The 25,252-nt window shown below is 50.8% G+C and overlaps 2 protein-coding genes across 3 annotated transcripts in view; one reads left to right on the top strand and one right to left on the bottom strand.

The window, feature by feature from the left end:
- LOC136620342 (squalene synthase-like) overlaps window positions 1-25,252 on the top strand; it is a 194,461-nt gene that overhangs the window by 51,566 nt on the left and 117,643 nt on the right.
- Window positions 17,937-25,252, bottom strand: part of LOC136620328 (squalene synthase-like) — a 179,203-nt gene continuing 171,887 nt past the window's right edge. For all 3 annotated transcript variants that reach the window (XM_066595029.1, XM_066595045.1, XM_066595038.1), the window contains one exon: window positions 17,937-18,376. In XM_066595029.1, coding sequence (XP_066451126.1) covers window positions 18,182-18,376 — 195 coding nt within the window. In that variant the 3' untranslated portion in view covers window positions 17,937-18,181. The remainder of the gene's footprint in view (window positions 18,377-25,252) is intronic.

The raw sequence follows: 25,252 nt of genomic DNA, 5'->3' as shown, positions 1-25,252 counted from the left end.
CAACATGTAATAGTGTTGCACAAGAAAAGCATTCAGGCCTTTTTTTTTTTTTTTTTGCCATCACCTGTCTTCAGGCAGGGAGTTCCATAGACTCACTGCTCTCACAGTAAAGACCACCCTTCTATGTTTTTGTAGGAACTTCTTTCCTCAGACCAGAAACAGCTGTGCACCCAGGGTCTAGAGTGCCACACTGCAATACAGAACTGCTGCCAAGGGCCACAAGAGTATTTCCATTTGCAACCTTTCCCAATTAAATGCCGTTAATAAATGGAAGTTCCACTTCCAGGACTCCCACCCATTGGGAAAATGGGGGTCACCTTTAGTACTATGGGTCACCTGTGTAATCGTGTCTGGGTCCCCTATATATTAGAACTACAGAGTGCAGCCTTAGCACTTGTCCTTATGTTTGGGTCCCCTATTTATAACTACACAGTGCACCATTTAGTACTTGTCAAAGTGCTAATAACCACTTGTCTGTGAGTCTGTGTATGCTCTGCCGCTGATCACATGACAGTGATGTCCTCGCAGGTCCTAATACATAAAATGTGTTTGAGCCTGACGGCAGCCGTGTGCTTTCGGCCCCTGTGATACTTGGAGCGGCTTCATAGGTGCAGTTGTAATTGCAGGAGGCTTTTATGTGACATGGAAAAGCTGGGGAACATGGGTTAAGGATGTCTTATGTTTCACAGCTGATATTTAATCTGGACAACCTGTCTTCTGTTGGGGGTGGGGGTTGAGAAAGTGATTTTAATTGGATATCCTGTCCTATATATGTTATACACTTGTGCTGCTCGCTTAAGCTTGACAAAGACCACAGCAGTGGTCGAAACATTGTATATTTTTCCTGTGGAGTTAAAGATAAATCTTTGCAAAGAAGATAATGGATTCCAGTGTGCTGCTCTTAATCTTCATTAGCACCTGTGATGTCAACATCATGTGATCACTCATAGTTAGAGATGAGCGAACGTACTCGTCCGAGCTTGATGCTCGTTCGAGTATTAGCGTGTTCGAGATGCTCGTTACTCGAGATGAGTACCACGCGATGTTCGAGTTACTTTCACTTTTATCTCTGAGACATTAGCGCGCTTTTCTGGCCAATAGACAGGGAAGGCATTACAACTTCCTCCTGTGATGTTCCAGCCCTATACCACCCCCTGCAGTGCGTGGCTGGGGAGATCAGGTGTCACCCGAGTATTTAAATCTGCCCCGCCCGCGGCTAGCCACAGATGCATTCTGACAGAGATCAGGGACAGTGCTGCTATAGGGAGAGCGTTAGGAGTTATTTTAGGCTTGAAGAACCCCAACGGTCCTTCTTAGGGCCACATCTCACCGTGTGCAGTACTGTTAAGGCTGCTGTGAGCAGTGTTGCACTTTTTTTTTTTTTTTTGTATATCAGGCGTGCAGAGCATTGCGTCCTCAGTCTGCAGTAATTTTACATAGTATAGGGCCAGTACTGGTGAGGTAGGGACAGTGGGAAAGGTGAAAGAGATATACTGTCTATATAGGCAGTGGGGCTTTTTCAAACAAATTTGGGAAAAATACTATCTTTTGGGCTGCCTGTGACCGTCTTGAGTGCACTGCGTCTCTGCTGGGGGTAGTAGTCCTAATTAATACGCAGCTAAGTGTTACAGCAGGCTTGTGCAAAATTGTTTCCTGGCTCTGCGTTGCCCGTTACATCACCGCCGTCATCCCATCCAGAGGGAAACAGTATACATATATATGCTGCCTACAGTATCTGCTGTGTCAGCTCAGCCTTTAAAAAAAAAAAAAGCAAAATACTTAAGGCCTACAAGTGGCCTTTGGACACTTGACTGCTTCTGCGCTGTGAATTCCACTAGCTCAGTCATACGCACCTACGTCTCACTACAGGCTTGCGCAAAATTCTTTCCTGGCTCTGCTGTGCGTTCTGTAAGCGAAGTCAGCCTCCAACCACAGGCCAATAAGCGGCACATTTAATTACAGCGTTCTGTTTCTGCACTACTGGTAATACACCATGCTGAGGGGTAGGGGTAGGCCTAGAGGACGTGGACGGGGGCGAGGACGCGGAGGCCCAAGTCAGGGTATAGGCACAGGCCGAGCTCCTGATCCAGGTGTATCGCAGCCGACTGCTGCGGGATTAGGAGAGAGGCACGTTTCTGGCGTCCCCACATTCATCTCACAATTAATGGGTCACCGAGGTAGACCTTTATTAGAAAATGAGCAGTGTGAGCAGGTCCTGTCCTGGATGGCAGAAAGTGCATCTAGCAATCTATCAACCACCCAGAGTTCTACGCCGTCCACTGCTGCAACTCTGAATCCTCTGGCTGCTGCTCCTCCTTCCTCCCAGCATCCTCACTCCATTACAATGACCCATTCTAAGGAGCAGGCAGACTCCCAGGAACTGTTCTCCGGCCCCTGCCCAGAATGGGCAGCAATGGTTCCTCTCCCACCGGAGGAGTTTGTCGTGACCGATGCCCAACCATTGGAAAGTTCCGGGGGATGAGGCAGGAGACTTCCGGCAACTGTCTCAAGAGCTTCCAGTGGGTGAGGAGGACGACGACGATGAGACACAGTTGTCTATCACTCAGGTAGTAGTAATTGCAGTAAGTCCGAGGGAGGAGCGCACAGAGGATTCGGAGGAAGAGCAGCAGGACGATGAGGTCACTGACCCCACCTGGTTTGCTAAGCCTTCTGAGGACAGGTCTTCAGAGGGGGAGGCAAGTGCAGCAGCAGGGCAGGTTGGAAGAAGCAGTGCGGTGGCCAGGGGTAGAGGCAGGGCCAGACCGAATAATCCACCAACTGTTTCCCAAAGCGCCCCCTCGCGCCATGCCACCCTGCAGAGGCCGAGGTGCTCAAAGGTCTGGCAGTTTTTCACTGAGAGTGCAGACGACCGATGAACTGTGGTGTGCAAGGTTTGTCGCGCCAAGATCAGCCGTGGAGCCACCACCACCACCAGCCTGACCACCACCAGCATGCGCAGGCATATGATGGCCAAGCACCCCACAAGGTTGGACGAAGGCCATTCACCGCCTCCAGCTTGCGCCACTGCCTCTCCCCCTGGGCCCCAACCTGCCACTGAGATCCAACCCACCTCTCATGACATAGGCACGACCGTCTCCTGGCCTGGACCCACACCCTCACCTCCGCTGTCCTCGGCCCCATCCAGCAATGTCTCTCAGCGCACCGTCCAGCCGTCGTGTTTAAGCGCAAGTACGCTGCTACGCACCCGCACGCTCAAGCGTTAAACGTGTACATAGCCAAATTGATCAGCCTGGAGATGCTGCCGAATAGGCTTGTGGAAACGGAGGCTTTCAAAAACATGATGGCGGCGGCCCCGCGCTACGCAGTTCCCAGTCGCCACTACTTTTCCCAATGTGCCGTCCCAGCCCTGCACGACCACGTCTCCCGCAACATCGTACGCGCCCCTCACCAACGCGGTTACTGCCAAGGTCCACTTAACAACGAAAACGTGGACAAGCACAGGCGCGCAGGGCCACTATATCTCCCTGACGGCACATTGGGTAAATTTAGTGGAGGCTGGGACCGAGTCAGAGCCTGGGACTGCTCACGTCCTACCCACCCCCAGAATTGCGGGCCCCAGCTCGGTGCTGTTATCTGCGGCGGTGTATGCTTCCTCCACTAAACCACCCTCCTCCTCCTCCTACGCAACCTCTGTCTCGCAATCAAGATGTGTCAGCAGCAGCATGTCGGCAGCAGTCGGTGTAGCGCGGCATGGCAGCACAGCGGTAGGCAAGCGTCAGCAGGCCGTGCTAAAACTACTCAGCTTAGGAGATAAGAGGCACATGGCCCACGAACTGCTGCAGGGTCTGACAGAGCAGACCGACCGCTAGCTTTCGCCGCTGAGCCTCCAACCGGGCATGGTCGTGTGTGACAACGGCCGTAACCTGGTGGCGGCTCTGCAGCTTGGCAGCCTCACGGACATGCCATGCCTGGCCCACGTCTTTAATTCGGTGGTTCAGCGCTTTCTGAAAAGCTACCCACGCTTGTCAGACCTACTCGGAAAGGTGCGCCGGCTCTGCGCACATTTCCGCAAGTCCCACACGGACGCTGCCACCCTGCGCACCCTGCAACATCGGTTTAATCTGCCAGTGCACCGACTGCTGTGCGACGTGCCCACACGGTGGAACTCTACGCTCCACATGTTGGCCAGGCTCTATGAGCAGCGTAGAGCTATAGTGGAATACCAACTCCAACATGGGCGGCGCAGTGGGAGTCAGCCTCCTCAATTCTTTACAGAAGAGTGGGCCTGGTTGGCAGACATCTGCCAGGTCCTTGGAAACTTTGAGGAGTCTACCCAGATGGTGAGTGGCGATGCTGCAATCATTAGCGTCACCATTCCTCTGCTATGCCTCTTGAGAAGTTCCCTGCAAAGCATAAAGGCAGACGCTTTGCGCTCGGAAACGGAGGCGGGGGAAGACAGTATGTCGCTGGATAGTCAGAGCACCCTCATGTGTATATCTTAGCGCGTTGAGGAGGAGTAGGGGGGAGGAGCATGAGGAGGAGGGGGAAGAGACAGCTTGGCCCACTGCTGAGGGTACCCATGTTGCTTGCCTGTCATCCTTTCAGCATGTATGGCCTGAGGAGGAGGAGGAGGAGGAGGATCCTGAAAGTGATCTTCCTAGTGAGGACAGCCATGTGTTGCGTACAGGTACCCTGGCACACATGGCTGACTTCATGTTAGGATGCCTTTCTCGTGACCCTCGCCTTACACGCATTCTGGCCACTACGGATTACTGGGTGTACACACTGCTCGACCCACGGTATAAGGAGAACCTTTCCACTCTCATTCCCGAAGAGGAAAGGGATTCGAGAATGATGCTATACCACAGGGTGCTGGTGGACAAACTGATGGTAAACTTCCCATCCGACAGCGCTAGTGGCCAAAGGCGCATTTCCGCGGCCCAGGTAGCAGGGGAGGCGCAGAGATCAGGCAGCATGTACAGCGCAGGCAGGGGAACACTCTCTAAGGTCTTTGACAGCTTTATGGCTCCCCAGCAAGACTGTGTCACCGCTCCCCAGTCAAGGCTGAGTCGGCGGGAGCACTGTAAAAGGATGGTGAGGGAGTACGTAGCCGATCACACGACCGTCCTCTGTGACGCCTCTGCCCCCTACAACTACTGGGTGTCGAAGCTGGACACGTGGCCTGAACTCGCGCTGTATGCCCTGGAGGTGCTTGCTTGTCCTGCGGCTAGCGTCTTGTCAGAGAGGGTGTTTAGTGCGGCTGGGGGAATCATCACGGATAAGCGTACCCGCCTGTCAACCGACAGTGCCGACAGGCTTACAATCATAAAGATGAACAAAGCCTGGATTTCCCCGGAGTTCTTTTCTCCACCGGTGGACAGCAGCGATACCTAAACAATACGTATGCTGCACCCGCGGATGGAAGCATCGTTCTCTATCACCATCAAAAACGGGGACCTTTTTGCTTCATCAATCTGTGTATTATATTCATCCTGCTCCTCCTCCTGAAACCTCACGTAATCACGCCTGTGCAGGCCAGGAGACGGTACTGCCTGTGTCCTCAGAGGGGGGTTGGATCTCAGTGGCAGGTTGGGGCACAGGGGGAGAGGCTGTGGTGCAAACCGGAGGCGGTGAACGGGCATCGTCCCACCTTGTGGGGTGCTTGGCCATCATATGCCTGCGCATGCTGGTGGTGGTGCCTCCCCAGCTGATCTTGGCGCGACAATGGTTGCACACCACTGTTCGTCGGTCGTCAGGCGTCTCTGTGAAAAACTGCCACACCGTAGAGCACCTTGACCTCTGCAGGGTGGCATGGCGCGAGGGGGCGCTTTGGGAACCAATTGGTGGATTATTCGGTCTGGCCCTGCCTCTACCCCTGGCCACCGCAGTGGCTCGGCCTGTGCCCACACACTGACTTGGGCCTCCGCGTCCTCGCCCGCGTCCACGTCCTATAGGCCTACCCCTACCCCTCAGCATGCTGTATTAGCAGTAGTGCAGAAACAGAACGCTGTAATTAAATGTGCCGCTTATTGGCCTGTGCTTGGAGGCTGACTTCGTTTACGGAACGCCAGGAAATAATTTGGCGCACGCCTGCTGTAACACTTAGCTGGCTGCGTATTTATTTGTAGAACTACTACACCCAGCACACACGGACACAGAACACTGAGCACAGTGAGAGGCAGGCCAAATAGATTTTTTGCCCAATATTTTTTAGAAAAGGACCACTGCGTATATTCAAGGAATAATATATGTCTTCTGTCCCTGGAGTATTTCACAGAACTGCAGAGTGTTGCACTGTTATTAACTGCAACCGAGCGGTGATTTCAGAGCCTGGAAATAATTTGGCGCACGCCTGCTGTAACACTTAGCTGCCTGCGTATTTATTTGTAGAACTACTACCCCCAGCACACACGGACCCAGAACACTGAGCACAGTGACAGGCAGGCCAAATAGATTTTTTGCCCAATATTTTTTGGAAAAGGCCAACTGCGTATATTCAATCAATAATATATGTCTTCTGGCCCTGCCTACACAATTCTATCCCTGGAGTATTACTGCAGGGCGCAATGCTCTGCACGGCTGATATACCAAAAAATAAAAAATGTGCAACACTGCAAAAAGCAGCCTCCACAGTACTGCACACGGTTAGATGTGGCCCTAAGAAGGACCGTTGGGGTTCTTGAAGCCTACAATCACTCCTAACACTCTCCCTGCCTAACCACCACTTCTGTCCCTGTAGTATTACTGCAGGGCGCAATGTTCTGCATGGCCGATATACCAAAAAAAAAAAATGTGCAACACTGCAAAAAGCAGCCTCCACAGTACTGCACACGGTTAGATGTGGCCCTAAGAAGGACCATTGGGGTTCTTGAAGCCTACACTAACTCCTAACACTCTCCCTACAGCAGCTCCAACACGATAGCACTGTCCCTCAGCTATGTCACAACGCATCTGAGGCGAGCCGCGGGAGGGGCCGATTTTTATACTCGGGTGACACCTGATCTCGCCAGCCACTCACAGCAGGGGGGTGGTATAGGGCTTGAACGTCGCAGGGGGAAGTTGTAATGCCTTCCCTGTCTTTCAATTGGCCAGAAAAGCGCGCTAACGTCTCAGAGATGAAAGTGAAAGTAACCCGAACATTGCGTGGTACTCGTTACGAGTAACAAGCATCTCGAACACGCTAATACTCGAACGAGTATCAAGCTCGGACGAGTACGTTCGCTCATCTCTAGTGACAACGTCTTTTGTCCATTACAAATATAGAGAGAACCGCTGTCCCAGCGTTGCCTGGAAGAGCACCAGCAGTGCCTTGGCCAAGGTGCATGCGCCCCTTCGGGAGGTGTCTGGTAGAGCTACCGCGACAAGTGCCATCTTTACCCAACTGGCTCCTCAGCATGGGCCTTGTGTCTTGGTCGCTGCTGGACATTACAGTTCCTCAAGGGCATTCCTTTCTGCATACAATAAGTTCTATTTGTTTTGTTTTTTTTCCTCAAGTTTGCTAGCTCCTCTCCACCTGTACTTGAAATTGGTCCATCCCATTAGCTCTGGTCTGTAAGGGGTAGAAATTAGGATTGGTGATTTCGGTGAGATGGAAGGTGTTGTTCAGTTCCTTGTGCTGCTCTGCCTCCACTGTTAAGACTGTTCAGCATACTTAGGCAAAGCTGTTCTTTGGCTGAAATATCAACTGGGAAATATTCCTGACCCGGAGGGCTATAAGAGTGTGGTATCATTGTGAGGAAAGGAGAGGCTATTGGATTGGACATCCCCACTGGATTGCTAGACTTCAAAAAATGTTTTTTAGTGGTAAGATTTCTTATGAATTTGTTCACGTCCCTTAATACCTGGAAAAGACTCATGACACAAGGGAGCAAAATTTGAGTCCCTTGCTTCAAGCTATAGTTGAACGAGCATCAAGCTGGGCAGAGTATGTTCGCTCAAGCATTAGCGTACTCGATGGTTCTTATTATTCAAACGAGCATCAAATTGTGTTCGACCCCCTGCCCCAGCTTTTGGCTCCTCCCCACAGTGACGTGTCTGTTTGGGCCGCGACGCAGCGCGCACCATTGACAAATTTTTTGTCTGGCAGGAAGGAGAGAGTGACTTACAAAAATGCTCGACTCTCCCATTGTAGTCAATGAGGTTCGTTACTTGAGTAGAGCTGTCGAATTTTACGAAAAGCTCGACTCTAATAACGCGGACCCGAGCATTTGGGTGCTCGCTCATCTCTAGTTAGAACCTGAATTTGGTTTTCATTTAGAATGTTAATCACTAGAGATGAGCGAGCGCACTCGTCCAAGCTTGATGTTCGTTCGAGTATTAGGGTGTTCGAGATGCTCGTTACTCGAAACTAACACCACGTGGCACTTGACTCCATTACATTTCCTTCCCTGAGAAATTTGCGCCCTTTTCTGGCCAATAGAAAGACAGGGAAGGCATTACAACTTCCTCCTGTGACGTTCCAGCCCTATCCCACCCCCCTGCAGTGAGTGGCTGGCGAGATCAAGTGACCCCTGAGTATTTAAATCTGCTCCGCCCGCGGCTCGCTACAGACACACACTAAGAGAGATGAGGGACAGTGCTGCTGATGCTGTTGCTGCTGCTATAGGGACAGTGTTAGTGTCTTCAAGAACCACAACGGCCCTTCTTAGGGCCACAGCTCACCTAGTGCATTACTGTTGTGGCTGCTGTGAGCAGTTTTGCACAATTTTTTTTTTATGTATATCGGGAGTGCAGGCTGTAGCGTTCTCAGGCTGCAGCCTGTACTTCAGTATAGGGGCACTATTGGTCAGGCGGGGACAGTGGTAGTGTAGAATCCTGTCTACAAGTACCCCAACGGTTCTTTTTAGGGCAACCTGTGACCGTGTACATTGAACTCCGTGGTTGCTGGGAGTTGTAGTACCTGTAGTGGGTGCTGTGATCACTTTTGCAGTTTGCACCAATTTTTTTTTAATGTATATCGGGCGTGCAGGCTGTAGCGTTCTCAGGCTGCAGTCTGTACTTCAGTATAGGGGCACTATTGGTCAGGCAGGGACAATGGTAGTGTAGAATCCTGTCTAAAAGTACCCCAACGGTTCTTCTTAGGGCAACCTGCGACCGTGTGCATTGAACTCCATGGTTGCTTGGAGTTGTAGTACCTCTGCATTGCACAGCCTAGCCTGCGTGCAGCCTTCATTTAGAAATATTTTTGTGTCCGCACTTCGCGTAGCCTCACTGCATTCTGCCTCTGTACACCAAGAAACCACACATTTTCTACAAAGCTCTGTGTTATACGTGTACTGTCTCACGGTCTGCCCGACGCCCATAGATTGAAAGTGCAATACACACTGCCTAGCCTCAAGCTGCATTGCAGAGTAAAATAAGGAGATTTTTAAAAAATCTCCTTTTTACGGCATACGGTTACCCAGTGCCTGGGCTTGCGTGGCCTGTGGGACTTCACGTCCATCCAAACTGCATAGTTCACAGCCTAGCCTGCGTGCAGCCTTCCTTATAATTTATCTCTGGCTTCATTTAGCGTTATATTACCGCTTCCAGCCACCAACTGCGCGGCAATAATTCACAAACATTTTTACACCGCTCTGTCTCTGCTCGATTCTTAATCCAGCATGCTGAGGGGTAGGGGTAGGGGCAGAGGACATGGACGCGGTCGCGGTCGACGACGCGGAGTGCCAAGTGAGGGTGTGGGCATAGGACGAGTTCCTGGTCCAGGTGAATCGCAGCCAGCTGCTGCGGGAGTAGGAAAGAGGACAGTTTCTGGGGTCCCCAGCTTCATATCGCAATTTTTGGGTCCACGTGGTAGACCTTTATTAAAAAATGAGCAGTGTGAGCAGGTCCTGTCGTGGATGGCAGAAAGTGCATCCAGCAATCTATCGACCACCCAGTCTTTTACGCCGTCCACTGCTGCAACTCTGAATCCTCTGGCTGCTACTCCTCCTTCCTCCCAGCCTCCTCACTCCATGAAAATGACACATTCTGAGGAGCAGGCAGAATCCCAGGAACTGTTCTCGGGCCCCTGCCCAGATTGGGCAGCAATGGTTCCTCTCCCACCGGAGGAGCTTGTCATGACCGATGCCCAACCTTTGGAAAGTTCCCGGGGTCCGGGGGATGAGGCTGGGGACTTCCGGCAACTGTCTCAAGAGCTTTCAGTGGGTGAGGAGGACGATGACGATGAGACACAGCTGTCTATCAGTGAGGTAGTAGTAAGGGCAGTAAGTCCGAGGGAGGAGCGCACAGAGGATTCGGAGGAAAAGACGCTGGACGTCCTCGGCTCCATCCAGCAATGTCTCTCAGTGCAGTGTCCAGCTGTCGCTAAGAGAATCGTTGAAGCGAAAGCGCAAATACACCACCACACACCCGCACGCTCAAGCTTTAAATGCCCACATAGCCAAATTGATTAGCCTGGAGATGCTCCCCTATAGGCTGGTGGAAACTGAGGCATTCAAAAACATGATGGCGGCGGCGGCGGCAGCCCCGCGCTACTCTGTCCCCAGTCGCCACTATTTTTCACGGTGTGCCGTCCCAGCCCTGCACGACCACGTCTCACGCAACATCGTACGCGCCCTCACCAACTCGGTTACTGGCAAGGTCCACTTAACAACGGACACGTGGATAAGCACAGGCGGGCAGGGCCACTATATCTCCCTGACGGCACATTGGGTGAATTTAGTTGAGGCTGGGACCGAGTCAGAGCCTGGGACCGCTCATGTACTACCCACCCCCAGAATTGCGGGCCCCAGATCGGTGCTAGTATCTGCGGCGGTGTATGCCACCTCCACTAAACCTTCCTCCTCCTCCTCCTCCAACGCAACCTCTACCTCGCAATCAAGACTTGTCAGCAGCAGCACGTCGCCAGCAGTCGGTGTAGCGCGGCGTGGCAGCACAGCGGTGGGCAAGCGTCAGCAGGCCATGCTGAAACTAATCAGCTTAGGAGAGAAGAGGCACACGGCCCACGAACTGTTGCATGGTCTGACAGAGCAAACCGACCGCTGGCTTTCACCGCTGAGCCTCCAACCGGGCATGGTCGTGTGTGACAATAGCCGTAACCTGGTGGCGGCTCTGCAGCTTGGCAGCCTCACGCACGTGCCATGCCTGGCCCACGTCTTTAATTTAGTGGTTCAGCGGTTTCTGAAAAACTACCCACACTTGTCAGACCTCCTCGGCAAGGTGCGCCGGGTCAGCGCACATTTCCGCAAGTCCCACATGGTGGAACTCTACGCTTCACATGTTGTCCCGGCTGTATGAGCAGCGTAGAGCTATAGTGGAATACCAACTCCAACATGGGCGGCGAAGTGGGAGTCAGCCCCCTCAATTCTTTAAAGAGGAGTGGGCCTGGATGGCAGACATCTGCCAGGTCCTTGGAAACTTTGAGGAGTCCACCCTGATGGTGAGCGGCAATGCTGCAATCATTAGCGTCACCATTCCCCTGCTATGCCTGTTGAGAAATTCCCGGCAAAGCATAAAGGCTGATGCTTTGCGGGCGGAAATGGAGGCGGGGGAAGACAGTATGTTGCTGGATAGTCAGAGCACTCTCATGTCTATATCTCAGCGCGTGGAGGAGGAGGAGGAGGGGGAGGAGCCTGAGGAGGAAGAGACAGCTGGGCCCACTGCAGAGGGTACCCATGCTGCTTGCCTATCATCTATTCAGCGTGTATGGCCTGAGGAGGAGGATACTCAAAGTGATCTTCCTAGTGAGGACAGCCATATATTGCGTACAGGTACCCTGGCACACATGGCTGACTTTATATTAGCATGCCTTTTTCATGACCCTCGTGTTAGACGCATTCTGGCTACTACGGATTACTGGCTGTACACACTGCTTGACCCACGGTATAAGGAGAACCTTTCCACTCTCATTCCCGAAGAGGAAACGGGTTCGAGAGTGATGCAATACCATCAGTTTGTCCTCCAGGGCCCTGTGGTAAACTTCCCATCTGACAGCGCTAGTGGCAGAAGGCGCAGTTCCGAAGTAGAAGGGGAGGCGCGGAGATCAGGCAGCATGTTCAGCCCAGGCAGGGGAACACTCTCCAAGGCCTTTGCCAGCTTTATGGCTCCTCAGCAAGACTGTCTCACACCTCCCCAGTCCAGGATGAGTTGGAGGGAGCACTGTAAAAGGATGGTGAGGGAATACGTAGCCGATCGCACGACCGTCCTCCGTGACGCCTTTGCTCTGTACAACTACTGGGTGTCAAAGCTGGACACGTGGCCCGAACTCGCGCTGTATGCCCTGGAGGTGTTGGCGTGCCCTGCGGCTAGCGTCTTGTCAGAGAGGGTGTTTAGTGCTGCTGGGGGAATCATCACGGACAAGCGTACCCGCCTGTCAACTGACAGCGCCGACAGGCTTCCACTCAAAGATGAACAAAGCCTGGATTTCCCCAGACTTCTCTTCTGCACCAGCGGACAGCAGCGCTACCTAAAGACCTTTGTCAATCTGTGTATGATATTCATCCTCCGGCTCCTCCTCCTGAAACCTCTTGTAATCACCGCGAACGGGCAATTTTTCTGTGGGCCTAAAGGCTCATATAACTTTTCTAAATAATATTTATCTATTTCAATTCTCATTAAAGCATTAAAACTTCCACCTGAACCAATTGTTTTTTAGACTGGGCTGCCTCCAGGCCTAGTTAAAAATTAAGCCACAGTACGCTAAGCGATTAATGGGTTTCACCTGCCCTCTGGGTTGGCCATGAGCAATTTTTCTGGGGTACATTTGTACTGTCGGTACACCAATTTTTCGGGCCCTCGCCTACAATGTAATCCAAGTAATTTTTATGGGCTTCGCCTGTGCTCATGGTACACCACTGTGTCTGGGATTGGCCTATACTTTTGCTACAGAAATGTAACTCTGTTCTGCCTACCTATACTTCTGCCACAGTAATGCTACAGGGGTCTGACTATACTTCAGCAACAGAAATGTTACTTCGGTCTGCCGATACTTCTGCTCCTGAAATGTTACCTTGGTTGGTGTATACTGTTACTACTGTAATTTTACTAATACTGGGCTCTGCCCATAATGCTTCAACGGAAATGTTACTGGGGCAGGTCTATACTGCTATAACTGAAATGTAACTAATAGTGGGCTCTGCCCATACTGCTTCCACGTTAATGTTACTGGGGCCTGTCTATACTGCTCCTACTGAAATGTTACAAATGCTGTGCTCTCCCTACACTGCTGCCAGGGAAATGTGAATCTGCTGCTTTGCCCATACTGCTTCTACGTTACTGTTACTGGGGTCTGACTATACTGCTCCTACTGAAATGTTACAAATGCTGTGCTCTCCCTACACTGCTGCCAGGGAAATGTTTATCTGCTGCTTTGCCCATACTGCTTCTACGTAAGTGTTACTGGGGTCTGACTATACTGCTACTACTGAAGAGTTAAAAATGCTGTGCTCTCCCTACACTGCTGCCAGGGAAATGTTTATCTGCTGCTTTGCCCATACTGCTTCTACATAAGTGTTACTGGGGTCTGACTATACTGCTACTACTGAAGAGTTAAAAATGCTGTGCTCTTCCTACACTGCTGCCAGGGAAATGTGAATCTGCTGCTTTGCCCATACTGCTTCAACGTCACTGTTACTGGGGTCTGTCTGCACTGCTGGAACTGAAATGTGACTGGGGCATGTCGCAACTGATACTACTGAAATGTTACTGGGGTCTGTCAATACAGCTGGAACTGAAATGTTACTGGGGTCTGTCTAGACTTATACTACTGAACTGTTACTGGGGTCTGTCTATACTGCTACTACTGAAATGTTACTGGGGTCTGTCTATACTGATACTACTGAAATGTTACTGGGGTCTGTGTATACTGCTGCAAATTAAATGTTAGTGGGGTCTGTCCTCACTGCTGCCAATGAACTGTTACAGGGGTTTGTGCATAGTCTTACCGCTGAAATGTTACTAATTCTCAGCTCTGCCTATACTGCTGCCACTGCAATGTTACAGGGTAGTGGAAACGGAGGCTTCCCAAAGACATGATGGTGGCAAGGCCGCGCTACTAGGTTCCACAGGCTCGACAACTTTTCAGTGATGCAGTCACTGGGAAGGTGCAATGACCATGGACACGGGGACAGGACACGTACTGCCTCAAAAACTTCCCCGTCCTCCTCTTCCAACAATGAAAACATACTTGGCCGAAGCCCACCTGCATTTAATCTGTCGTCAGCTCTGCTGTCCAGGGCACTGCAATGGGATATATTTATGTACCGCCGGTGGGTTCCAGGGAGCCACCCATGCTGTGGGTCCACAGGGACTTCACATAGGGGATTTGTACCTGCCTGTGTCTATGTATTAAAAACCCCGGTCAGGCTGGGGCATGCAGTGTGGGCCGAAGCCCACCTGCATTTAATCTGACGTTACCTCAGCCGTGCTGGGCAATGCAATGGGATTTATGTACCGCCGATGGCTTCCTGGGACCCACCCATGCTGTTGGTCCACACAGAGTTGTATGTGCCTGTGTCTACTTATAAAGAACCCCAGTCTGACTGGGGCATGCAGTGTGGGCTGAAGCCCACCTGCATTTAATGTCGTTAGCTCTGCTGTCCAGGGCACTGCAATGGGATATATTTATGTACCGCCGGTGGGTTCCAGAGAGCCACCCATCCTGTGGGTGCACACGGAATTCCCATTGCGGAGTTGTACCTGCCTGTGACTATTTATAAAAAAACCCGGTCAGACTGGGGCATGCACTGTGGGCCGAAGCCCACCTGTATTTAATCTGACGTTACCTCAGCCGTGCTGGGCAATGCAATGGGATTTATGTACCACCGATGGCTTCCTGGGACCCACCCATGCTGTTGGTCCACACGGAGTTGTACCTGCCTCTGTTTACTTATAAAGAACCCCCGTCTGACTGGGGCATGCAGTGTGGGCTGAAGCCCACCTGCCTTTAATCTGTCGTTAGCTCTGCTGTCCAGGGCACTGCAATGGGATATATTTATGTACCGCCGGTGGGTTCCAGGGAGCCACCCATGCTGTGGGTGCACACGGAATTCCCATTGCGGAGTTGTACCTGCCTGTGACTATTTATAAAAAAACCCGGTCAGACTGGGGCATGCAGTGTGGGCCGAAGCCCACCTGTATTTAATCTGACGTTAGCTCTACTATCCGGGGCACTGCATTGGGACAAACTACAGGAGCAATACAGCGCTAATGAGACGTGCACAGCTACGCTAGCATTGGAGTCCACTGTAGGCCCGCGATTGCTGAGGGTTTGTGCAGAGGCCTATGTCCTGGGTGCAGTGACAGTCCGCTTCCTGCCTAGGATTGCTGAAGCTGTGGGCCGAGGCCTATGTCGTGGGCGCGGTGCAAGTCTGCCATGTTTGGCCGCTCAGATCAATTTTTTGTTCATGTCTTGGGTTTCCTAGTACCCATCTATGCTGTTGGTGCAAACTTAGTTCCCATCGCGGTGTTTGACCTGTCTGGCACAAAGACACTGACTTGGGTAGAGGGCAGAGCGCTGACGACTTGCCCCTTGCAGTGTGGATTGAGCTATGCGACACCTTGACAGAATGAATACTGTGTGGCACATGGATTCCCCATTGCTATGCCCACGTTTGCAGCTCCTGACGGAGGTGGCACAGGATTCGATGTCTCATTGCTTCTGTACAGCATTGTGGGCTATCGCCCCGCCCCTTTTAAAGAGGGTCGCTGCCTGGCCCTGCCAACCCTCTGCAGTGTGTGCCTCCGGTTCCTCCTCATGGCAGACGCACTTATAAATAGACATGAGGGTGGTGTGGCTATGAGGCCAGCGTGTGGCATGAGGGCAGCTGAAGGCTGCGCAGGGACACGTCGGTGTGCGCTGTGGACACTGGGTCGTGCGGGGGGGGGGGGGGGGGGGTTGGGCAGCATGTAACCCAGGAGAAGAGGCAGCGGTGTGTCCCGCAGGCAGTGCTTGGTTGGAGGTAGAGTGGTGCTTAGCTAAGGTGTGGCTTACTAATGAGGGTTTGTCCAAAGTAAAAATTGTTGGGGGGGGGGGCCCACTCTTGCCGCTATTGTGGCTTAATAGTGGGACCTGGGAACCTGAAATGCAGCCCAGCATGTTGCCCCTCGCCTGCCCTATCCGTTTCTGTGTCGTTTCCATCACTTTCTTGGGTTTTGCAGATTTTCACCAATGAAAACCTTACAGAGCATCGGCGATATACAAAAATGCTTGAGTCGCCCATTGACTTCAATGGGGTTCATTACTCGAAATGAAGCCGCAAGCATCGCGGAAAGTTCGACTCGAGCAACGAGCACCCGAGCATTTTGGTGCTCGCTCATCTCTACTTAGCACGCATTGTGATTAGAGATGAGCGAACGTACTCGGATAAGCACTACTCGTCCGAGTAATGTGCTTTATCTGAGTATCTCGCCGCTCGTCCTGAAAGATTCAGGGCGCTCAGTTGCTGACAGGTGAGTCGCAGCGGGGAGCGGGGCAGAGCGGGCGGGAGAGAAGGAGAGAAAGATCTCCCCTCCGTTCCTCCCCGCTCTCCCCTGCAGCTCCCCGCTCCGCAGCGCGTCCCGAATCTTTCAGGACGAGCGGGGAGGTACTCGGATAAAGCACATTACTCGGACGAGTAGTGCTTATCCGAGTACGTTCGCTCATCTCTAATTGTGATGCTTTGCCAGCCCCATTGAAAACAATGGGCAATGCGAGGGCACACCCAAAGATAGGACATGCCACGGTATTTTTCCCACATCGAGGTGCGATGCAATCCGGGGAAAGGAAAAAAAATTATATATATATATATATATATGTAATCACTCATGTATGACCCCATTTAAAAGGATTTCAATTGAAACATCTCAACTATGTGCAAACATACTTTACAAATTTTTGATGAGATATATTTCCATGTGTTTACTTTATTCTGGAAGCACACTTGAAAAACTTCAGGCTTTTTAACCATTTAGGAGACATAAAAATGTAACATTCATTTCTAAAATTTTGAGGAGCATTTAGTTTTCCTACTTGAAGCCTAGATTGCAAAGGCTTGTAGGTGTCAGAATGATAAATTGACTCCCTAAAAAGAATCCCTCCTCACCCATTTTTGGTATTCCCTAAATTTTAGATAAAAGTAATAATATTAAAAAAAACTGTGTGGTTTGGTCTTAAAACAGCGGTAATTACAGAGATCAGGTTTGGATGGGCACAGGGGGGAAATAACACCAGTTATCACTCCTCCACCCATGCTTGCTGCAAACCAGACACTTGAGGGGGTATCAGACTCGTAAGCTTGCTGAGGTGTGGCGGTCTCCAACAGAAGGCACTCAACAAGCTGCTTCTGGAACTACAGGACAGTGAGCATTCCCTGGGGACATTTTGCCCTCCCCAGCTTCTGTGCATGCGTCCGCCATTTCACAGGCGCATGCACTGAAGCCGGGGACAGGTCCATGCAGGAAGAGATTGTCAGGGGACATTGCAGAGGTCTTAAGTAGTTTCATCTCCCGTCACAGATGCGATCTGTGAGGAGAGATTAAAGGGGATGTCCCGAGGCAGCAAGTGGGTCTATACACTTCTGCATGGCCATAATAATGCACTTTGTAATGTACATTGTGCATTAATTATGAGCCATACAGAAGTTATAAAAAGTTTTATACTTACCTGCTCCGTTGCTGGCGTCCTCGTCTCCATGGTGCCGACTAATTTTCGCCCTCCGATGGCCAAATTAGCCGCGCTTGCGCAGTCCGGGTCTTCTTCTTTTCTGAATGGGGCTCCGTGTAGCTCCGTGTAGCTCCGCCCCGTCACGTGCCGATTCCAGCCAATCAGGAGGCTGGAATCGGCAATGGACCGCACAGAAGCCCTGCGGTCCATGGAGACAGAGGATCCCGGCGGCCATCTTCAGCAGGTGAGTATGAAGACGCCGGACCGCCAGGATTCAGGTAAGCGCTGTGCGGGTTGTTTTTTTAACCCCTGCAGCGGGGTTGTCTCGCGCCGAACGGGGGGGGGGTTAAAAAAAAAAAAAACCCCGTTTCAGCGCGGGACAACCCCTTTAAACTAAATGTTTGAAACTTTTGCGCGATTGCCAACATCTAGTGGTGATCCGGTGCCCCCCGGTGACAGCTCCAAGCTGCCTGCTACCTCCAGTAGCTGATAGCAGGGAGCTGTCACTCTCACCGACTCCGCAACCAAAATATCCTTTTCCATAATCCTGCAAGACAAGGTGGGGGGTGGGTAACACACCAACTACTACTATATTTATGTGCGATAGCATCTTATCCCAGGTCACTAGCCCGTGTGCACCTACTCCAAGGCCTTGAATCTGCTCAGGTACTGCCAGCTGAGGACAGCCAACAGCACAGCACATGGCAGATAAATGGGAGAAAATCTGTGCCGGAACACCAGGGGGCCGTCGGACAGACACAACTTCTGGATGGTGGAGACAATGCTCTGTGTGCGTCCAGCAGAGGGGTCCGACACGGGGATTTTCTGGTAGATCTGAGGGGAAAAGAAAGACAATATGTAGATGACTAAAGGCAGTTTTAAAGTGTAAACTACATGGATTATGGTCTACCCTTGGGTTGACCACATAACATCTCGGCCTCCGCTCCAACCTTGCATTAGAATCTTTAAGCAGAATAAAACGATTATATTCAAGTCTCCTGTATAAATGTAAATTCCCAAATGGTTGGTTTTGGCCCTGACACTAAAGTTAATTTCCAGACGATCCAGTACTTCACCTAGAACATACACTACATGGTCACTCTATTAGAGTCCCCCATCAAGTAGAACGTTAGGTCTGCTTTTCCCTTTAGAACCGCAGCAATTTTGTTGTGGCGTCCATTCGCAAGTATCAGAGGACCCGGGGTGTGCCAAGAAAACATCCCCACCACCATAACTCCACCTCCACAAGCCTGAGCTGTAGCCGCTAGACAGAAAGGGGTCATTGCTTCATGCGGTTTGTGACAAATCCTGACCTCCCCTCAGCAGGGTGCAACAGAAATCTGGGTTCTTCCGACCAGGTGATGTTTATCCACTGCTCAGCTTCCACTAGAGTCTCATCTTTCTGTTTCTCGTAAATGGCAACTACGCTGGAAGCGGTCGTCTGTTATATCCCATCTGTGCTAAGGAACATGTTAGATGGACCACCGGCATTGTAATTGGCTGCAATTTGATTATTTTAAAACTAGTCATGTGATTTTATGCTGCACTCCAGGGTCACGGCTCTAATTTTCATATAGGGAAACTTGAACCATGTAAGGGCCGGGGGCTCTAATCAAGTGGACATTCAGTGTAAAGCAGCAATGGACCACCAGGTCTTATACATTACTAGTACATTAACCAATATGGGTCATTAATAGAGATGAGCGAACGTGTTCGGCCCCGCCCCTTTTCGCCCGAACACCGAACTTTGCGAGGAATTCCGTGCTCGGGCGAAAAAAGTTCGGGGGTCGCCGTGGCAGCGTGGGGGGGTGCGGCGGGGAGTGGGGGGGGGGGAGAGGGAGAGAGAGAGGGCTCCCCCCTGTTCCCCGCTGCTGCCGCCCGCGCCGCCGCGCCTCTCCCCGCCCCCCGGCGCCCCCCGAATCTTTACGCGCGAACACTGAAGTCCTCGGAAAAGCCAGTGTCCGGGTGCGTAAGTACTCGTTAAGAACACGTTCGCTCATCTCGAGTCATTAATTTAGTTTGTTTTTTTTTCCTGCTATGAAGCCAGTTCATTGTTCTTACAATAAAACAGCCTATATCTGGTTTAATGTCAAAAGTAGCAAACAGGAGGAATGCTTATGGTATTCATTTATCAATATGGAAGAAACTCTCCTCTAAATGGAAGAAAATGGTCTTCAGTGTCACCGACGGACAGCTGTGGGCACGAGCCCCTAGATCAAAAATCTGATTCTACGCAACCTCAGTATCCTGAGTACCAACTTCATCTGGCTGTAGACTTTGGATCTACAGCTCTTTAAAAAGGGTCCTCGCCAGAGATACTGAGACCGCAGAACATGCCAATGTCCGATTGATGGATGGTCACACTACTGCATTAACGCTCTAAAATTCGTGCAGGAGGAGAGTACGATGGCCCGTGCATGATCTCCAACATACAGCAGTAATGTTTGAAAAGAGAGTAGATATAGTCTAAAGCAGTGTTCCCCAACTCCTCAGGGAGCGCCAACAGGTCATGTTTTCAGGATTTCCTCAGTGTTGCACAGGTGATGTAATTATTGTTGGTGCCTCAGACATTGCCACAGGTGTTCTTACCATAGGATATCCTGAAAACATGACCTGTTGGTGGTCCCTGAGGACTGGAGTTGGGGACCCCTGGTCTAAAGTGCGAGTAGTACCATCTGGTAATTACTTTGTTGTGAACTTCCACTAGGCTAGTGCAAAGCGTAGATTTGTGGGCCCATGTAAATGCACAGGACCATTGCTCTATAGAATACGAGGCATTTAGAGCTCCCAGTTGAGGATGTGGGCCTTCCTAAAACTCTACCTTAGCCTCCGTTTCTTTATTAAAAGTCTTTTAAAGAAATTTCAGGCCAAGTTTGATGGGATGGAGGCCAAATATAAAGCTATAATATATGTAGGAAGGTGGAGCTCTAGCAATGTAAATTTTGTAAGAATATTTTTGATTTGTTAGTATTTAAAGAATTCGTTCTTGGGTAGATTGAACTTCTCTCTCAGACTTTAAAAAGGTTTTCATTTTGATGTTCTCCATGAGGTTGGAGAGGAGCGTCACTCCTCTTTCTCTCCACTTACCCAATGATAGGCAGTCAAAGTAAAGCTTAAGGACGTCTATGGGTACAGGAACTTTTTTCCTAGGAAAACGTGACTTAGAGCTTAGGTAAAGGCCTGGATCCACCTACTGCAGCTCTGCAATACTTGAACACACTGGAAAAGTGAATGAGGAAGCCAAGGACACCACTAATACTAAGATTCTCATGGATTTGCCATTTGTTAAGTGTTGCTCTAACAGTGGCCAGCTAATACCGTCAGTTAGGAAAAACCAACATCTAAGTTGTTTTTTAAGCTTGATAGAAAATTGACCTGTAAGTTCGGTAGCCCTAGCCCGCCTATATCCCTTGAGCAGTGCATGATGGAGGCAGCTACTCCTGGCTTTTTATTTCCCCAGATATAAAAAGGACAGCATATGTTTTTGTAGGAATTTTATAATTTTTTGTGGGTAAGGAAGGGGGAGGGTACGGAGAATGTAAAAAATTTTGGGGAAAATCATCATTTTATATAGCACAATCATTCCCAACCAGGAGGGCTCTGTCTCAGCAAAAGAGTTTAGTACTGTTTGGAGAGTATCATGTAGCATACTGAGATTTTTAATTGGTATATCCTCTAATGGGGAAATAGTCCTATGCCGAGGTAAGGGACTGCTGGTTCTTCCCATGAGTAAGGAAGTTCTTTTTTGATTTGAGTCGGCTAGAAATGTTTATGGCCAATATTTGGGATTTTGTCAAAGGCTATGTTACTAAACATTTCTATCATTTGGGAAATAACTCGGAGTGAGCTGAGGGGGGTGATCGATAAATTTACATTGTCTGCAAATTTTGTGTTGTCTGAGTGATAATGGGATACCTGTTATATTGAGGTTTTCCCCAATAGTCTCAGCAAAGGGCTCCATTATAGGAATAAATAGAAGTGGGGATAAAGGGACATTTCTGACGGGATCCATTCATTATCTTGAATGTGTTCAACAGGACCCCATTAATGAGAACTCTTGTGGAGGGTGCTGGAGTATAGAGCTCTATAAAATCACAGAGGTGAGAAAAAAAATATTCAAAGACATAACTCACAGAAAAGGAGGCCAGATACAAGATATGTACTACAGGAAATGCTCAAACGCCAATTTGACCTGAAGACATGTAGTAATCCAGATTGTTACATAGAGGAGCAAAAATGTTTATGTGCAGGTTGATTGAGCAGCCACTCAACTCAACCCAGGGTGGGGGAGGGGTGACTGCCAACAGACCCAGCCTGCACAATATGAACTGATACCAGGACGACCACCATAGATATGTGCGCCACACATACAGGGGTACAACCTGCACTGACTAAGCGGTGGCCTTGTCGCTGGCATGCCACCTTATGTGTTTTGGGCCTAAAATACTAAAACACCTGCATTTATCAGTCTTTGTTTTTTATGCTTGCGGTCTGCTATAGATGCTGGAGGGGCCCAGGATGGTCAATCCACTGCTTAGTCAGTGCAATAGGTGAAAATAACGCTTATTAGTTTCTCTGCTGTGAGAGACATTGTGCACCCAGGATTTGTAACACAGGACCAAAGTCAGCCACAGTTTTTCATTTGAAAGTATTGAAGAGGTTGCTTCTAAAGATGAGCGAGCATACTCATCCGAGCTTGATGCTCGTTCGAGTATTAGGGTACTCGAGATGCTCGTTACTCGAGGTTATGGAAAGTGCTGCTGCTTATACAGGGATAGTGTTAGCGTAGGATCCAGTCTTCAAGAACCCCAACGGTCCTTCTTAGGGCTACTCTTCATAATGTACATGAAAGTTGTGGCTGGCTGGGAGCAGTAGTGCACCATTTTTTTTTTTTTTTAAGCATCTCGGGCTGTGCAGACCATTTCAGCTATACAGTTCTGTGTCTGCAGTGCATAACACAGAGTGTAGGGACACAGCTACTTATATAGGGAAAGTTATATAGTCCTCCTGATCTTCTGTACAAGAAACCCAATGGTCCTTAGGGCTACATCTGACCGTGTGCATTACAGTCATGGCTGGCTGGGAGCAGTGTGCATCAATTTTTGTATTACGCATCTAGGCCTGTTCCCAGCCTTTCAGTAATTGCGTTCTCAGCCTGCAGTGCCGTACAACCAGCTCTCACTGTGAAACTGCACTCTGAACTACTTTGCAGTAGGCTAGGAAATTTTAGTTATACCATTCTATGTCTGCAGTGAATTAGACAGAGGTCTCACCGCTAAACAGTACTGTAATATTACCGGGGCCACTGCAAAGTATTTCAGCTCTGCCGCTGTGCAGAGCATCTCACCATACCCTTTCCTTGGTGGGGTTGAGATAGCCGCAGTTACCAGCACTATCCACTGGCTTTAGAGTCTTCTCCCACTCCACACAGCCTCTATAATCTACAAGTCTCTGCGAGTGGTAAATTACCCCTAGGTATCAGTGCAGGACAGCGGGTTAGTTTTTTCAAGTCACAGCATAGAGCCTCCGCTATCTACAAGTCTCTGTGTGCGGTGAATTAAGCCACAGTTGTCAGTGCTGTACAGTGGGGTAATTAGTTTGGGCCCTGCTCTATTCTTAATCCGCCATGATAAGGAGTAGGGGTAAGGGTCGAGGAAGTGGACGTCCAAGTGAGGGTGTGGGCACAGGCTGAGTTCCTGGTCCAGGTGAATCACAGCCGGCTGCTGCGGGATTAGGAGAGAGGCAAGTTTCTGGGCAGTCAAGTTTCATATCACTATTTACGAGTCCACATGGTAGACCTTTATTACAAACAGAGCAGTGCGAGCAGGTCCCGGCATGGATGGCAGAAAACGCGTCCAGCAATGTATCGACCACGCAGTCTTTTACGCAGTCCACTACTCCCGGCCTAGGGACTGCAACTCTGAATCCTCTGGCTGCTCCTCCTTCCTCCCAGCCTCCTCACTCCATGAAAATGACATATTCTGAGCAGGCAGACTCCCAGGAACTGTTCTCGGGTCCCTGCCATGACTGGGAAAAAATGGTTCCTCTCTCACCTGAAAAGTTTGTCGTGACCGATGCCCAACCTTTCGAAAGCTCCCAGAGTCCGCGTGATGAGGCTGAGGACTTCCAGCAACTGTCTCAAGAGCTTTTATGGATGAGGATGATGAGACACAGTTGTCTGTCAGTGAGGTAGTAGTAAGGGCAGTAAGTCTGAGAGAGGAGCGCACAGAGGATTCGGAGGAAGAGCAGCTGGACGATGAGGTGACTGACCCCTCCTGGTTTGCTAAGCCTACTGATGACAGGGCTTCAGAGGGGGAGGCAAGTGCAGCAGCAGGACAGGTTGCAAGAGGCAGTGGCGTGGCCAGGGGTAGAGGCAGGGCCAGAATCCCCCAACTGTTTCCCAAAGCACACCCTCGCGGTATGCCTCCGTGCAGAGGGCTAGGTGTTCAAAGGTGTGGATGTATTTAGTGAGAGCGCGGACGACCGACAAACAGTGGTGTGCAACCTGTGTCACACCAAGATCAGCCAAAGAGCCACCACTACCAGCCTCACCACCACCAGCATGCACAGGCATATGATGGCCAAGCACCCCACAAGATGGGACGAGGGCAATTCACCGCCTCCGGGGCCACACCATTGCCTCTTCCCCTGTGCCCCAACATGCCACACAGATCCAAGCCCCCTCCCAGGACACAGGCATGAGCGCCTCCCAGCCTGCATCCACACCCTCACCTCCACCGTCCTCCACTCCATCTCAGCGCAGCATTCAGCTGTTGCTAACACAAGCGTTGGAGCGAAAGTGCAAATACGCCGCCACCCACCCGCATGCACAAGCTTTAAACGTGCACATTGTCAAATTAAATCAGCCTGGATATGCTGCCGTACAGGCATGTAGAAACAAAGGCTTTCAAAAACATGATGGCGGCGGCGGTCCCGCGTTACTAGGTCCCCAGTCGCCACTATTTTTTCCCGGTGTGCCGACCCAGCCCTACACCAGCATGTCTCCCGCAACATAAACCGTGCCCTCACCAATGCGGTTACTGGGAAGGTCCACTTAACCACGGACAAAGACAAATAGTGGCCCTGCCCACCAGTACATCTCCCTGATGGCACATTGGGTGAACTTGGTGAAGGCTGGGACCGAGTCAGAGCCTGGGACCACTCACATCCTACCCACACCCAGAATAGCGGGTCCTACCTCGGTGCTGGTATCTGCGGCGTTTTATACCACCTCCTCCAAACCCTCCCCCTCCTCCTCCTCCGCCACCTCTTCCTCTCAATTAACAAGTGTGAGCACGTCGCCAGCAGTTGGTAACGTGCGGCAGCACAGCGGTGGGCAAGCGTCAGCAAGCCGTGCTGAAACTAATCAGCTTAGGTGACAAGAGGCACACGGTCCCCGAGCTGCTGCAGTGTCTGACAGAGCAGACCGACCTCTGGCTTTCGCCGCTGAGCCTCCAACCGGGCATGGTCGTGTGTGACAACGGCCGTAACCTGGTGGCGGCTCTGCAGCTCGGCAGCCTCACACATGTGCCATGCCTGGCCCATATCTTCAATCTGGTGGTTCAGCGGTTTCTGAAAAACTACCCCCACTTGTCTGACCTGCTCGGCAAGGTGGGCCGCGTCTGCGCACATTTCCGCAAGTCCACCACGGACGCTGCCACCTGGAGGACCCAGCAACGTCGGTTTCAGCTGCCAGAGCACCGACTGCTG

The sequence above is a fragment of the Eleutherodactylus coqui genome, chromosome 1, assembly GCF_035609145.1.
Source record: "Eleutherodactylus coqui strain aEleCoq1 chromosome 1, aEleCoq1.hap1, whole genome shotgun sequence".
In the NCBI taxonomy this organism is placed as follows: Eukaryota; Metazoa; Chordata; class Amphibia; order Anura; family Eleutherodactylidae; genus Eleutherodactylus; species Eleutherodactylus coqui.
Note: the sequence above shows the minus strand (reverse complement) of the source record. Positions and strands in the feature narration are given on the sequence as shown.